We start from the raw sequence: 15,916 nt of genomic DNA, 5'->3' as shown, positions 1-15,916 counted from the left end.
AGTTGGGCTGTTGGGGGTACCGGAGGACTGGAGTTGGGCTGTTGGGGGTACTGGAAGACTGGAGTTGGGCTGTTGGGGGTACTGGAGGACTGGAGTTGGCCTGTTGGGGGTACTGGAGGACTGGAGTTGGGCTGTTGGGGGTACTGGAGGACTGGAGTTGGGCTGTTGGGGGTACTGGAGGACTGGAGTTGGCCTGTTGGGGGTACTGGAGGACTGGAGTTGGGCTGTTGGGGGTACTGGAAGACTGGAGTTGGGCTGTTGGGGGTACTGGAGGACTGGAGTTGGCCTGTTGGGGGTACTGCAGGACTGGAGTTGGGCTGTTGGGGGTACTGGAGGACTGGAGTTGGGCTGTTGGGGGTACTGGAAGACTGGAGTTGGGCTGTTGGGGGTACTGGAGGACTGGAGTTGGGCTGTGGGGGGTACTGGAGGACTGGAGTTGGGCTGTTGGGGGTACTGGAGGACTGGAGTTGAGCTGTTGGGGGTACTGGAGGACTGGAGTTGGGCTGTTGGGGGTACTGGAGGACTGGAGTTGGGCTGTTGGGGGTACTGGGGGACTGGAGTTGGGCTGTTGGGGGTACTGGAAGACTGGAGTTGGGAAACAATGCAGTAAACCCTCAAGAGCAGGGCTTTTCCGTTCCGGTCCTCTACAGCTGAAACGCTTCTGTTCTTTTTTTCTACCTGGTAGTTAATTGCACAAATCTGGTGTCACAGGTCTAAATTAGTCCCTGATTAGAGAGGAACCTGGTGTCCCAGGTCTAAATTAGTCCCTGATTAGAGATGAACCTGGTTTCCCAGGTCTGAATCAGTCCCTGATTAGAATGAGAGGATGACAACCAGAAGTGTTTTGGCCCTCCAGGACTGACATTGAACAGCCCTGCTCCAGAGCGTCCTTCATATGTCATATGTTGTCACGAATTAAGCTTGAATTCACAGGCTTTGGGAAAGGAAAGGGGAAAGGGGCAATGTAGTTACTGTGTATTGTGTGGTTATTTATCCGTTGTGACCTCTTATTGTGAACCCATACAATTACATTGGTCTGTTAAATCTGCAGTATTTTCTTGTGAAACGGAATCTCTTAATGAGTTTGTTAGCACAAGTTGTTTATCATAATTTAATAAATTAATCAAACGGTACATTGTTGATATTTTTATTTGTTTTATATGTAAAGCTCCTTTTTTCTTCAACAGTTTCAAAGTTGTGCTTTCACAGTAATCTGTTTTACAGTGCCTTTACAAAGCATTGACAAGTCTTTACCTTTTTAAAAAAATGTTTTATTTTGTTGTGTTACAGCCTGAATTTAAAATGGATTAAATTGAGATTGTGTGTCACTGGCTGGCGCACACAATACCCCATAATGTCAAAGTGGAATTACACTTTGAGAAATGAAAATCCGAAATATCTTGAGTCAATAAGTATTCAACCCCTTTGTTATGGCAAACTTAAATAAGTTCAGGAGTAGAAATGTGCTTAACAAGTCACATAATAAGTGGCATGGATTCACTCTGTGTGCAATAATAGTGTTTAACATGATTTTTTGAATTACTACCTCATCTCTGTACCCCCACATATACAATTATCTGTAAAGTATCTCAGTTGGGCACTGAATTTCAAACACAGATTCACAAAGGCCAGGGAGGTTTTCCAATGCCTCCAATGTAAAGAAGAGCACCTATTGGTAGATGGGTAAAAACAAAGCAGACATTGAATATTCCTTTGATGGTGTATCCTGGGGTGCAACTTTCAATGGGGACGGGGACAATATGAAATTTCACTTTTGTTCCCTCCAGTTTTATCATTGGAATGTGATACAAAACGAGGCAATGATGTGCTTTAGGACCATGCGGACGCCTCCGAGAGGTCGGGTAGGCTGTTTGGATTGTTTATCCTACTGGATAAAAATAAATAAAAAAGTTATGTCCCCCCAGTCTTCTAAAACCAAAGTTGCACCCCTGGGTGTATCAATACATCCAGTTACTACAAAGATACAGGAGTCCTTCCTAACTCAGTTACCGGAGAGGAAGGAAACCGCTCAGCGATTTAACCATGAGGCCAATGGTGACTTTAAAACAGTTACAGAGTTTAAGCTAGAGATAAAAACATTTTTTTTACATGGGCTGCATCTCAATCCACCACATCCTCCGATGTCCAACTTCCGCAACTACTGTGGAAAGTGGCAGAACTACAGCGCTGTTTGTCAGACCAGGAGAACATCCCGGAAAATCGGTCTCTGGCATCACAACGGTTTGACCTACAAAACTAATATGACTCTATAGAAAGAGGAGACTCGTGAAAACGATTGTGCTCAATATTCAACATTCAATATTTGATCAAATACATTTTAAATATATTTTTGATACCTTAAAGGTTCCTAAAATCCCCCCCACCCTAATTGACAGAGTATATGCTAAGATGGCTGATGTTTTACATGGTCCTAACCAACTGTGCAATTTTGTTAGGTTTTTTTGCGTTGTTTGTAACTTAATTTGTACATAATGTTGCTGCTGCCGTCTCTTATGACCGAAAATAACTTCTGGACATCAGAACAGTGATTACTCACCTCAAATTGGAAGAAGCTTTTTCCTTTAACGAGCTCCGACGAGAAGGATATACTACTTTCCCGGGAACAGGCCCAAATCCCCGTCATTTGCTTGAAGAAAAGACAGAGAAGAAGGGGGCAAAGGTCGGGCTGCCTTCTGAGAATTCGTAGGCGAGTGAGTAAACTCCCACTACCATCCGTTTTATTGGCTAATTGATGACCTACTATTAAGATTATCCAACCAACGGTACATTAAAAACTGTAATATCTTATGTTTCACCGAGTTGTGGCTGAACGACGACACAGATAATATAAAGCTGGTGGGATTTTCCATGCACCGTCAGAACAGAGAAGCTACATCTGGTAAAATGAGGGGCGGGGGGGGGGGGGTCTATTTGTCAATGACAGCTGGCAAGCAATGTCTAATATTACAGAAGTCTCAAGGTATTGCTCGCCTGAGTAGAGTACCTTATGATAAGATGTAGACCTCACTATCTACCAAGAGAGTTCTCACCTGTATTATTCGTAGTCGTCTATTTATCACCACAGACCAACGCTGGCACTAAGACCGCACTCAACAAGTCCATGAGCAAACAAGAAAATGCTCATCCAGAAGCGGCGCTCCTAGTGGCCGGGGACTTTAATGCAGGCAAACTTAAATCATTTTCACCAAATTTTTACCAGCATGTCACATGTGCAACCAGAGGAAAAAAAACTCTAGACCACCTTTACTCCACACACAGAGATGCATACAAAGCTCTCCCCCGCACTCCATTTGGCAAATCTGACCATAATTCAATCCTCCTGATTCCTGCTTACAAGCAAAAACTAAAGCAGGAAGTACCAGTGACTCGCTCAATACGGAAGTGGTCAGATGACGCGGATGCTACGCTACAGGACTGTTTTGCTAGCACAGACTGGAATATGTTCCGAGATTCATCCAATGGCATTGAGGAGTATACCACCTCAGTCACCGGCTTCTTCAATAAGTGCATCGACGACGTAGTCCCCACAGTGACTGTACGTACATATCCCAACCAGAATCCATGGAATACAGGCAACATCCGCACCTAGCTAAAGGCTAGAGTTGCCGCTTTCAAGGAGCGGGTCACTAATCCGGACGCTTATAAGAAATCCCGCTATGCCCTCAGACGAACCATCAAACAAGCAAAGCGTCAATACAGGATTAAGATTGAATCCTACTACTCCGGCTCTGACGCTCGTCGGATGTGGCAAGGCTTGAAAACTATTACGGACTACAAAGGGAAACCCAGACGCGAGCTGCCCAGTGACGTGAGCCTACAGATGAGCTAAATGCCTTTTATGCTCGCTTCGAGGCAAATAACACTGAAACAAGCATGAGAGCACCATCTCTTCTGGATGGCTGTGTGATAACGCCCTCGGTAGTCGATGTGAGCAAGACCTTTAAACAGGTCAACATTCACAAAGCCGGGGTGCCAGACGGATTCCCAGGGCGTGTACTCAAAGCATGTGCGGACCAACTGGCAAGTGTCTTCACTGACATTTTCAACCTCTCCCTGACCGAGTCTGTAATACCTACATGTTTCAAGAAGACCACCATAGTCCCTGTGACCAAGGAAGTGAAGGTAACCTGCCTAAATGATTGCCGTCCCATAGCACTGACGTAGGTAGCCATGAATTGCTTTGAAAGTCTGGTCATGGCTCACATTAACAGCATTCTCCCGGATATCCTAGACCCACTCCAATTCGCATACCAAGTCAACAGATCCACAGATGACGCAATCTCCATCTACACTGCCCTTTTCCCACCTGGACAAAATTAACACTTATGTGAGAATGCTGTTCATTGACCACAGCTCAGCATTCAACACCATAGTGCCCACAAAGCTCATCACTAAGCGAAGGACCCTGGGACTAAATACCTCCCTTTGCAACTGGATCCTGGAATTACTGACGGGCCGCCCCCAGGTGGTAAGAGTAGGCAACAACACGTCTGCCACGCTGATCCTCAACATTGGGCCCCTCAGGGGTGTGTACTTAGTCCCCTCCTGTACTCCCTGTTCATCCATGACTACGTGACCAAACACGACTCCAACACCATCATTCAGTTTTCTGATGACACAACAGTGGTAGACCTGATCACCGATAATGATGAGACGGCCTACAGGGAGGAGGTCAGAGAACTGGCAGTGTGGTGCCAGGACAACAACCTCTCCCTCAATGTGAGCAAGACAAAGGAGCTGATCATGGACTACAGGAAAAGGCGGGCCAAACAGGCCCCCATTCACATCGACAGGGCTGTAGTGGAGCAGGTCGAGAGTTTCAAGTTCCTTGGTGTCCACATCACCAACGAACTATCATTGTCCAAACACACCAAGACAGTCATGACGAGGGCACGACAAATCCTATTCCCTCTCATGAGACTGAAAGGATTTGGCATGGTTCCCCAGATTCTCAAAAAGTTATACAGCTGCACTGTTGAGAGCACCCTAACGGGTTCCATCACCGCCTGGTATGGTAACTGCTCGGCATCTGACTGTAAGGTGCTATAGAGGGTAGTGCGTACGGCCCAGTACATCACTGGTGCCAAGCTTCCTGCCATCCAGGACCTATATAATAGGCGGTGTCAGAGGAAAGCCCATACAATTGTCAGAGAGTCCAGTCACCCAAGTCACAGACTGTTTTCTCTGCTACTGCATGGCAAGCGGTACCAGAGTGCCAAGTCTAGGACCAAAAGGCTCCTTAACAGCTTCAACCCCCAAGCCATAAGACTGCTGAACAATTAATCAAATGGCCACAAGACTATTTACATAGACCCCCCCCCCCCCTCCCCCCATTTGTTTTGTACACTGCTGCTACTCACTGTTTATTATCTATGCATAGTCACTTCACCCCTACCTACATGTACAAATTACCTCAACTAACCTGTACCACCGCATACTGACTCGGTACTGGTACCCCCTGTATATAGTCTCGTTATTGTTATTTTATTATTGTTACTTTTTATACTTTTTTTAGTTTTAGTTTTTGGTAAATATGATCTTAATTCTTCTTGAATTGCACTGTTGGTTATTAAGGGCTTGTAAGTAAGCATTTCACAGTAAGGTCTACACTTGTTTTATTCGGCACATGTGACGAATAAAGTTTAATTTGATTTATATATATCCTCCAAACACTGAAGGGGTGAGCAGTGTAGGATAGATATAGGTCTGGATAGATAGATACAGGATAGATATAGGTCTGTAGCAGTTTGGGTCTGGAGTGTCTCCCCCTTTGAAGACGGGGATGACTGCGGCAGCTTTCCAATCTTTGGGGATCTCAGACGATACGAGAGGTTGAACAGGGTAGTAATAGGGGTTGCAACAATTTTGGCAGATCATTTTAGAAAGAGAGGGTCCAGATTGTCTAGCCCGGCTGATTTGTAGGGGTCCAGATTTTGCAGTTCTTTCAGAACATCAGCTATCTGGATTTGGGTAAAGGAAATATGGGGGAGGCTTGGGCAAGTTGCTGTGGGGGGTGCAGGGCAGTTGACCAGGGTAGAGGTAGCCAGGTGGAAAGCATGGCCAGCCGTAGAAAAATGCTTATTGAAATTCTCAATTATCGGAAATTTATCGGTGGTGACAGTGTTTCCTAGCCTCAGTGCAGTGGGCAGCTGGGAGGAGGTGCTCTTATTCTCCATGGACTTTACAGTGTTCCAGAACTTTTTGAGTTTGTACTACAGAATGCACATTTCTGTTTGAAAAAGCTAGCCTTAGCTTTCCTAACTGCTTGTGTATATTGGTTCCTAACTTCCCTGAAAAGTTGCATATCACAGAGGCTATTTGATGCTAATGCAGTACGCCACAGGATGTTTTTGTGCTGGTCAAGGGCAGTCAGGTCTGGAGTGAACCAAGGGCTATATCTGTTCCTGGTTAAAAAAAAATGGAATGGGGCATGCTTATTTAAGATGGTGAGGAAGGCACTTTTAAAGAACAACCAGGCATCCTCTACTGATGGGATGAGGTCAATATCCTTCCAGGATACCCGGGCCAGGTCGTTTAGAAAGGCCTGCTCGCTGAAGTGTTTTAGGGAGCGTTTGACAGTGATGAGGTGTGGTCGTTTGACCGCAGACCCATTACGGATGCAGGCAATGAGGCAGTGATTGCTGAGATCTTGGTTGAAAACAGCAGAGGTGTATTTGGAGGGCAAGTTGGTTAGGATGATATCTATGAGGGTGCCTGTGTTTCCTCATTTGGGGTTGTACCTGGTAGGTTCATTGATCATTTGAGTGAGATTGAGGGTGTAAGGGGGTGCGTAACTGGTGGCAGGTAAGTCAGACGCAGGGTAGGAGAACTAGATAGGAGCCGGAGCAGTTTAATCCAAAAACCAACGGCATAAAAATACAACAGAATATGGGTACAAAAACCCAAGCACTTACAACAAACAATCCCACACAAAGACATGGGGGAACAGAGGGTTAAATATACAACAAATAATGAGGGAAATGGAAACCAGGTGTGTAGGAAAACAAGACAAAACAAATAGAAAATGAAAAGTGGATCGAAGATGGCTAGAAGACCGGTGACGCCGACCGCCGAACACCGCCCGAACAAGGAGAGGAAACGACTTCGGTGGAAGTTGTGACAGAGGGCATCAAGCTTAGATTGTAGAATGGCCGGGGTGTTAAGCATGTCCCAGTTTAGGTCACCTAGCAGCACGAGCTCTGAAGATAGATGGGGGGCAATCTATTCACATATGGTGTCCAGGGCACAGCTGGGGGCAGAGGGTGGTCTATAGCAAACGGCAACGGTAAGAGACTCGTTTCTGGAAAGGTGGATTTTAAAGATTGTGGTCTCTTGTTTCGCCACACAGATATTTACTATAGACTGCTGAGGTACTCTGTATGTGAATCTCTGTCTGCAATTGCATTTTATTACTAAAGAGTTTTACACCAAGGTTACTGTGTCGTCTATCTGGAACACTGATTGTTAAAGGTTACTTACATCACCCCATGCAAAGAACCACCCAACACATCCTTCCACGAGATGTAGTCCCGAAAACGAGGGTTGCTGCTATCAAAGCCGGTTGGTCGCTCATTCTATCGGTACGGTTGCCAGAGACGCGACCCAGTCTAAGTATTTTTGTTCTAAATCTATGGATGTTCGTTCTAAATGTTCCATTGCCATGATGGCTGTCAACGTTCTTATCCTGTGCTTAATAGCTAGCCAACTTTGGCTAATATAGTCACGTCAAACAGTGCAGCCAGAATAACAGCAAAGTAGCTGCATTTCTGTTGGTTTAGGCTGTTTTCTAGTGTTTTTTGGGGGGAGGTGCATCAAAAAAAACGAGCTAATGATGTGAAATTTCGCCTGGCATAGAACATTTTCTCTCTCGCCAGGCCACTGTTCAGAAGAGATAGCCAACTACACAGCTAACACAATCACTTTAAACTGAAGCTGGAATGACAGCAAACTAGCTGCATTTTGTGGTTTTCTATTGACATTTCTTTGTATATATGCATTAAAATGATGCCGATTTATGATTTACACAGGCTGAGAAAAGCTGCCAGCTTGTCTGTCTCGTCCCGACTCGTGACACTTTCATTACTATGGGACAGCTGGAGATCGAATTTCAGTATTGAAACAATGTTGCAAATGTCGGAGAAACAGACAATAAGTTTAATACAAATCTCAGCTGTTGAAAACCAAATGCTAGTGTAAAAGAAATGGGAGATAATGTTTTGATACTTTTTATGGTGTGTATCTAGTCGGCTATATTTCCATGAACCTTTATTTAACTAGGCAAGTCAGTCAAGAATAAATTCTTATTTACAATGACCAGCTACGCCAGCCAAACCCTCCTCTCACCCAGAAGACGCAGGGCCAATTGTGCGCCACCCTATGGGACTCCCGATCACGGCCGGTTGTGATACATCCTGGGATCGAACTAGGGTCTGTAGTGATGCCTTAGACACCTGCGTCACTCGGGAGCCTTCAAATGATACATTTCCTGGCCGGGCTGATGAGACAGTCAGATGGAACAGAGTAAACAGGCATTTCAACGTCATATATTTAGCCGATGGGAAGTTGTGTAATTGACACCTGCTGGAATGCGGTTTAACCTATCCGCATCCAGGATTAGACCCACCCGTTGTATAAATGAAATTATAAACTGGGTGGTTCGAGCCCTGAATGCTGATTGGCTGACAGCCGTGGTATATCAGACCGTATACCACGTGTATGACAAAACATTTATTTTTACTGCTCTAATTACATTGGTAACCAGTTTATAATAGCAATAAGGCACCTCGGTGGTTTGTGGTATATGGCCAATATACCACGGCTAAGAGCTGTATCCAGACACTCCGTGTTGCATTGTGCGTAAGAACAGCCCTTAGACGTGGTATATTGGCCATATACAACACCCCCTCAGACCTTACTGCTTAAATAAAAGATGACTGGTCATTGGTCAGAATAATCACATCAGATTGTGATGTCATGTGCTGGGTCAAAAACTCTGGCATTTTTTTCAAAAAACAATTTCAGAGTGTTATTTTGACCTCATGGTGTGGAAATATCATTTGAAAATAACAGAAATCACGTTTTTGACTGGTCTGCCCTTTTAACAAACTTGTGAGGCAGTGATCCAGTGATCCAGACATAGTTTATCCAATTACAATACATGTTTTTCCTGATTAAAAGCAGACACTGTACACGGTTTACAAATGTTCTTTGAATGATTCCAGCTTAGCCTACTTCAACTAGTCTATCCCAGTCATATCCTGTGATATATTGAAGCAATAAGGCACCTCGGGGGTGTGTGGTATATGACCAATATACCACGGCTAAGGGCTGTTCTTAGGCACGAGGCATCGCGGAGTGCCTGGACACAACCCTTAGCCGTGGTATATTATTGCTATTATAAACTGGTTACCAACGTAATTAGAGCAGTAAAAAGTTATGTTTTGTCATACCCGTGGTATACGGTCTGATATACGACAGCCGTCAGCCAATCAATATTGAGGGCTTGAACCACCCAGTTTATAATAAACTATAACACATTTGATATATTGAACTATTTTCTCCAGTAGCTTACAGTTCAGTTGTCAGTACACAGACATGGTTGTCCAGGATAAGACTCAGAACATCAGTATCTACAGTATCGTTATTGGAACGACACAAATCCCTATTGAACTGTTTCGAGTTCTGTCACGCAAATACGCACACACACTGGGGTGAATAAATTCTCTGGGAGTAAACAGACCTACTTTAAATAGGCCTAGAGCCACGTTTTTGAGACACGCTTGATTTAGCTTGAACACTGCAAACTACAGTAAGTAAGAATTTGTTCGTTACTGACTTGCCTTAACTGACAAGCTAAATAAAAGTTAAATAAAAAAAATACAACAAATAAATAGGCCTCGGGCTAAGTATTTGAGACACGCTTGATTTATCTTGGACACTGCAAACTACAGTAAGTCAATCAGTACACCTGAAGTATTTAATATGCATTTGACAGAGCCCTGGACTAGAAGTAACCTTTGAAAACCTTCAGAGCATCAGAGCATAGAACAGTAGTTAAAAATGCTACTGTTTATGTAGGCGATACAGCTGTAACTTACCCCGTATAAATAGGGCTAATTGTGTGGTAATTTTGAAGTTTTAAATGCTAGCTAGCATTTGCTATTCGAAAAGTTGGGATAAATAACACATTTAAATTGTACTTTCCATTGCTGGCCAGAGATATGATTATAGATTCTATTTTAAATCAACATGACAACATTTTGTTGTGCGGTGTTGTGTTGAACTCGTTCCTAAGCAACACACAGCACAAGTAAATGAATTGCGCTCGTTCAACGGTTCTGTGTTGATCTAACAGATGTGGTTTAATTACATTCAGAACGGAAGATTTCCATATTATTAATGTAATTGTATTATTGTTTCATCTTTTATTAATGTATTAGTTTCTGTCTCTTGCTCATACTTTGTGTTGGCTACCCCCCCCCCCCCCCCTTTAACCAAAAAATAAATGGCATTACTGTATATAACATCTGTAATGAATAGCTAAAGACACAGGAAACATAGTCCAAGTTCATTTAATTCATTCACATTAGTGGAATGTCATTGACAATTTAATTGTGTGTTGAACAACAACAACAAAACCATCCAATATACATTTGGGGAGCTGTTGTTTTAGCCTAAGTTTAGGTCAAGCGTGTCCCTGCTATCTCTGTACACCAGGAAGACAGTGTCACAGGGGGATGGTGAGAGAAGGATGTCTGTGACAGATGGTGAATGATTTGATCAGTGGCTCACTGTAGTCATTATTTGCTTTAAAGGACTGGGGACCAGTAACACCTTGGTTTACGGCAAGATTCAATAGTATTTGTTTGTTTTGGAGTGAGGGAAGAAGAGAGAAAGAGAAAGAGATTTACTCGGTTAGTGAATGAGGAAGTGTGAGAGAGGGAAGGGTGCCGGGGACCGCCTGTGAGGAGAGAGAGAGAGAGAGAGAGAGAGAGAGAGACAGTCAGAGACAAAGAGAGGGAGAGAGGGAGGGAGAAAGTCCAACACTGCTACTGAAACGTGTCAGCTGTTGGTTAAGGGAGGCTGAAGAAGGGAGGTAGAGAGAGAGAGAGAGAGTATGTATACCAGCGGGGTTGAGAGACCTTCCTCTCACCAGCGGAGCAGCAAGATGAAGAGTTTCATCACAAACACCCTCTCTGACTTCTTCTTCGAGTACGAGACCCCCCGTCAGGTGCTGGTACGGAGCAGAAGGGTGGGGGTCGTGTGCCGATTGATCCAGCTGGGGGTCCTGGCTTACATCATCGGGTAAGCCCTCCTCCCCTTTAAAGAATTCTACAAACTTAGAGTGGACTGCATGTAGAGGTAGTGTTAGAGCTTGTCTGTTGACATCATGTTTCAGCATGTCTATGGCTAAGAAATTCCTCAACTGCAAAATCCATGACCCAGCTTTTCTAGCTTGTTTTCATAGCTTGTTACATGACTTGGGGTAAATGGCAATCTTCACGAAGTACAACACTACTGTTAATTAATCAAGAGACCTCTAACAAAATCAAGGTGTGATATTTAAGGGTGATGACTTTATATTGCAATTTGGCCCCAAAAAAATTGCATACAGGAGGGATGTATGTATGGTATGGAACTCTCTTGTGGATGAATGACATCAGGATGAATTCAGGTTTGATAATTATGTGTGATGAGTCTAATGACTTACTCTAAACGCAAACAGAAACAATATATTTTTTTTGCGTACAGGATGAATGGATGTAAACAGGAACTATCTTATCTTACTATCTTACACTGATGTAAATGTAAACGCAACATGTCAACTGTTTCATGTTTCGTTCAAAAATGTTTGCACAAATTTGTTTACATTCCTGTTAGTGAGTGTTTCTCCTTTGCCAAGATAATCCATCGACCTGACAGGTGTGGCATATCGAGAAGCTGATTAAACAGCATAATCGTTACACAGGTGCACCTTGTGCTGGGGACAATAAACGGCCACTTTAAAATGTGCAGTTTTGTCACAAAACACAATGCCACAGATGTCTCAAGTTTTGAGGGAGCGTTCAATTGGCATGCTGACTGCAGGAATGTCCACCAGAGCTGTTGCCAGATAATTTAATATTTTTCTCTACCATAAGCTGCCTCCATGTCTATTTTGGAGAATTTGGCATTACGTCCAACCGGCCTCACAACCACAGACCATGTGTAACCACGCCAACCCAAGACCTCCATATCTGGCTTCTTCACCTGCGGGGGGGGGGGGGGGGGGATTTGTGTCTGTAATAAAGCCCTTTTGTCCGGAAAAACTAATTCTGATTGGCTGCACTCCTGTCCAGTCATGTAAAATCCATACATTAGGGCCTCATTTATTTATTTCAATTGACTGATTTCCTTATATTGAACTGTAACTAAGTAAAATCTTTGAAATTGTTGCATGTTGCGTTTATATTTTTAGTTGTTAAGTTTATTTATCTGGAGAAATAGATGATGTAACAACAGCTTTGAGATCATATGTTTCTTTGATGAGTATGTTGGCCAAAATCCATCTCCCACTGCCTGCCACTGGGCTTCCTCTCACTACCATATTTGGTAGTGAATGGAGACATTAATTAAGCAGATGTTTCACATTTATACATCCGGTGAAAATATCTGTCTCATTGTTCTATCTGTGGTAATGCCCTTTCCAGCTCATAGAGATTCGTGTCAAGACAACATAACTGCATTTTGGGCAACTTGCTCAGATAGATAGTCACATTGGACCAAACATCTTAGCTTGCAAACTTGCTACCACATGTAGGTTTGCAAATAGTATGATGATTCATGGAGGACGAATTCATTCTTTGGAAAAGAACAGTGCTTTTTCATTTTGTACTTTGTATATTTATTGTTGTACGTTCTATCTTAATGGAGACAGACTGTGTTATGTCTCAACAAAACAAATTACTTAACACTTGTTAACACTTGTTAACACTTTCTGTGTGTGCATGCCTGCATGTGTATTCTGTCTGTATACATCTTCAGGTAGCCAGACTTTAGGACCTACAGGATGTGAACAGGCTTTGGCTCACACAGATAACAATCAAACTTGGGTACACACAAAGCTGTGTAATTTTCCTTCTTTGGATAAGGCTGGAAAGTCAAGAGACAATACACATCAGAGAAACGTACAGGACATGCACTCAGCTCTGCAGATTAAGTCATCCCAGAATTATAGCCCCTCAGATGTTTACTCATCCTACAGTGTCACATCAAAGTGACCTCAGAGATGTCCATTTCTTGGGACATTTTCAGGACAGGTTTCTCAGAGAGAGTTCTAGAACAACAAGCGTGACCTTTTATAAGGTGACAGGTCATTGTTGTTATGATGCTAATCAGGGTTCATCTTTCTCTTTATCATTGGTCCTAAATCCTCTTTTATCAGGGGCGAAATTCCAAACCACATTCAAGGTTGAATGTTTTCACCACCAAAAAAATGCTGAAAAGTTTTCTTTGACTATAAAGTAAAAGTTTAATGGGTTTGTCCCTGAAAGTTAGGTGGTTATCTCCAGTGTCTGTTGATATTAGTGAGTGAACACAACAGTTATTCTGTCAGCGTGAAACCGTTTCCCACCTCCCCTCCATCCTCTCTCCCTTCCTCCCTCCCCTCCATCCTCTCTCCCTTCCTCCCTCCCCTCCATCCTCTCTCCCTTCCCACCTCCCCTCCATCCTCTCTCCCTTCCTCACTCCCCTCCATCCTCTCTCCCTTCCTCCCTCCCCTCCATCCTCTCTCCCTTCCCACCTCCCCTCCATCCTCTCTCCCTTCCCACCTCCCCTCCATCCTCTCTCCCTTCCTCCCTCCCCTCCATCCTCTCTCCCTTCCCACCTCCCCTCCATCCTCTCTCCCTTCCTCCCTCCCTCCATCTTGATGCTTGATGCTAATAGTTTATTGCTTTATACCTCCTTTATATAACACCAGTATCCATCCTTTAACATACACTACCGTTCAAAGTTTGGGATCACTTAGAAATGTCCTTGTTTTTGAAAGAAAAGCACATTTTCTGTCCATTAAAATAACATCAAATTGATCAGAAATACAGCGTAGACACTATATATGTTATAAATGACTATTGTAGCTGGAAAAGGCGGATTTAAAAAAAAAATGGAATATCTACATAGGCGTACAGAGGCCAATTATCAGCAACCATCACTCCTGTGTTCCAATGGCATGTTGTGTTAGCTAATCCAAGTTTATCATTTAAAAAGTATAATTGATCATTAGAAAACCCGTTTGCAATTATGTTAGCACAGCTGAAAACTGTGTGCTGATTAAAGAAGCAATTAAACTGGCCTTCTTTAGACTAGTTGAGTATCTGGAGCGTCAGCAATTGTGGGTTCGATTACAGCCTCGAAATGGCCAGAAACAAATAACTTTCTTCTGAAACTCATCAGTATATTCTTGTTATAAGAAATGAAGGCTATTCCATGCGAGAAATTGCCAAGAAACTGAAGATCTTATACAACGCTGTGTACTACTCCCTTCACAGAACAGAGCAAACTGGCTCTAACCAGAATAGGAAGACAATTGGGAGGCGCCAGTGCACAACTGAGCAAGAGGACAAGTACATTAGAGTGTCTAGTTTGAGAAGCAGATGCCTCACAAGTCCTCAACTGGCAGCTTCATTAAATCGTACCCGCCAAACACCAGTCTCAACGTCAACAGTGAAGAGGCGACTCCGGGATGCTGGCCTTCTAGGCAGATCCTTTTACAGCTGCACCATCGAGAGCGTCCTGACGGGTTGCTTCACTGCCCTGTATGGCAACTGCTCGGTCTCCGACCGCAAGGCACTACAGAGGGTAGTTCGTACGGCCCAATACATCACCGGGGCCAAGCTACCTGCCATCCAGGACCTCTATACCAGGCGGTGTCAGAGGAAGGCCCTAAAAATTGCCAAAGACTCCAACCACCCCAGTCATAGACTGTTCTCTCTGCTACCGCACGGTAAGCAGTCCTGGAGCTCCAAGTCTAGGTCCAAGAGGCTTCTAAACAACTTCTACCCCCAAGCCATAAGACTCCTGAACAGCTAATCAAATGGCTACCCAGACTATTTGTATTTTCTTAAAACTGCATTGTTGGTTAGGGGCTTGTAAGTAAGCATTTCAGCGCATGTGACAAATACAATTTGATTTGGGATTTGGATTTACTTTTGGGTATGTCTAAATTTTGCCATTATATTTAAGAGGTTTTAAGATATCAGATGTTTTGTTTATAAAAACTTTGCTGCAATGACACAATTATCTTAGTTATCTACGTACCTCATTCCTAGCTTTTAGCATGTGCACATAGTAAGTACACCATCATGCTTTTTCAGATTCCAAAATGATTCTTTAGTTGTGGACATTACATCACCATACTCCCTCTCTTCTTTAGTTGTGGACATTACATCACCACACTCCCTCTCTTGATCTTGGTCCTCGTCTTTGTAAGTCACCTTGATTTAGTACCTGTGTGTTTTATCAGTTTCTTTATGAAAATATTTAGTGAACTCCATGACAGTAACTAAAGCAAGGGGCTATAGCAGTGCGCAAGTAGACTACAAATACATGCTGGGCTCACAAAGTGCCCTGAGCTCACGAGGTGAGCCTACTGGAGTGAAGTTGGAGTGGGCCTACACTCCTGCCTTTGGGAATCTAGCTCTGCACTCCTCACTCCGCTCACTCGTATACTCTAGCTCTGCACTCCTCGCTCCGCTCACTCATATACTCTAGCTCTGCACTAGATTCCAGAAGAGAATCATATACTCTAGCTCTGCACTCCTCGCTCCGCTCACTCATATACTCTAGCTCTGCACTAGATTCCAGAAGAGAACCATATACTCTAGCTCTGCAGTCCTCGCTCCGCTCACTCATATACTCT

General features: G+C 43.7%; 1 protein-coding gene across 3 annotated transcripts in view; it reads left to right on the top strand.

The window, feature by feature from the left end:
• The first annotated feature begins 11,003 nt into the window (after positions 1–11,003).
• Positions 11,004–15,916, top strand: part of p2rx1 (purinergic receptor P2X, ligand-gated ion channel, 1) — a 52,363-nt gene continuing 47,450 nt past the window's right edge. The window contains exon 1 of one of the 3 annotated variants that reach the window (XM_055941518.1): positions 11,004–11,325. In XM_055941518.1, coding sequence (XP_055797493.1) covers positions 11,138–11,325 — 188 coding nt within the window. In that variant the 5' untranslated portion in view covers positions 11,004–11,137. The remainder of the gene's footprint in view (positions 11,326–15,916) is intronic. The other 2 variants (XM_055941517.1, XM_055941519.1) reach the window with 2 other exon arrangements.

Source organism: Salvelinus fontinalis, chromosome 13, assembly GCF_029448725.1.
Source record: "Salvelinus fontinalis isolate EN_2023a chromosome 13, ASM2944872v1, whole genome shotgun sequence".
NCBI classification, from domain to species: Eukaryota; Metazoa; Chordata; class Actinopteri; order Salmoniformes; family Salmonidae; genus Salvelinus; species Salvelinus fontinalis.
This window is presented reverse-complemented; position numbering and strand designations above follow the sequence as displayed.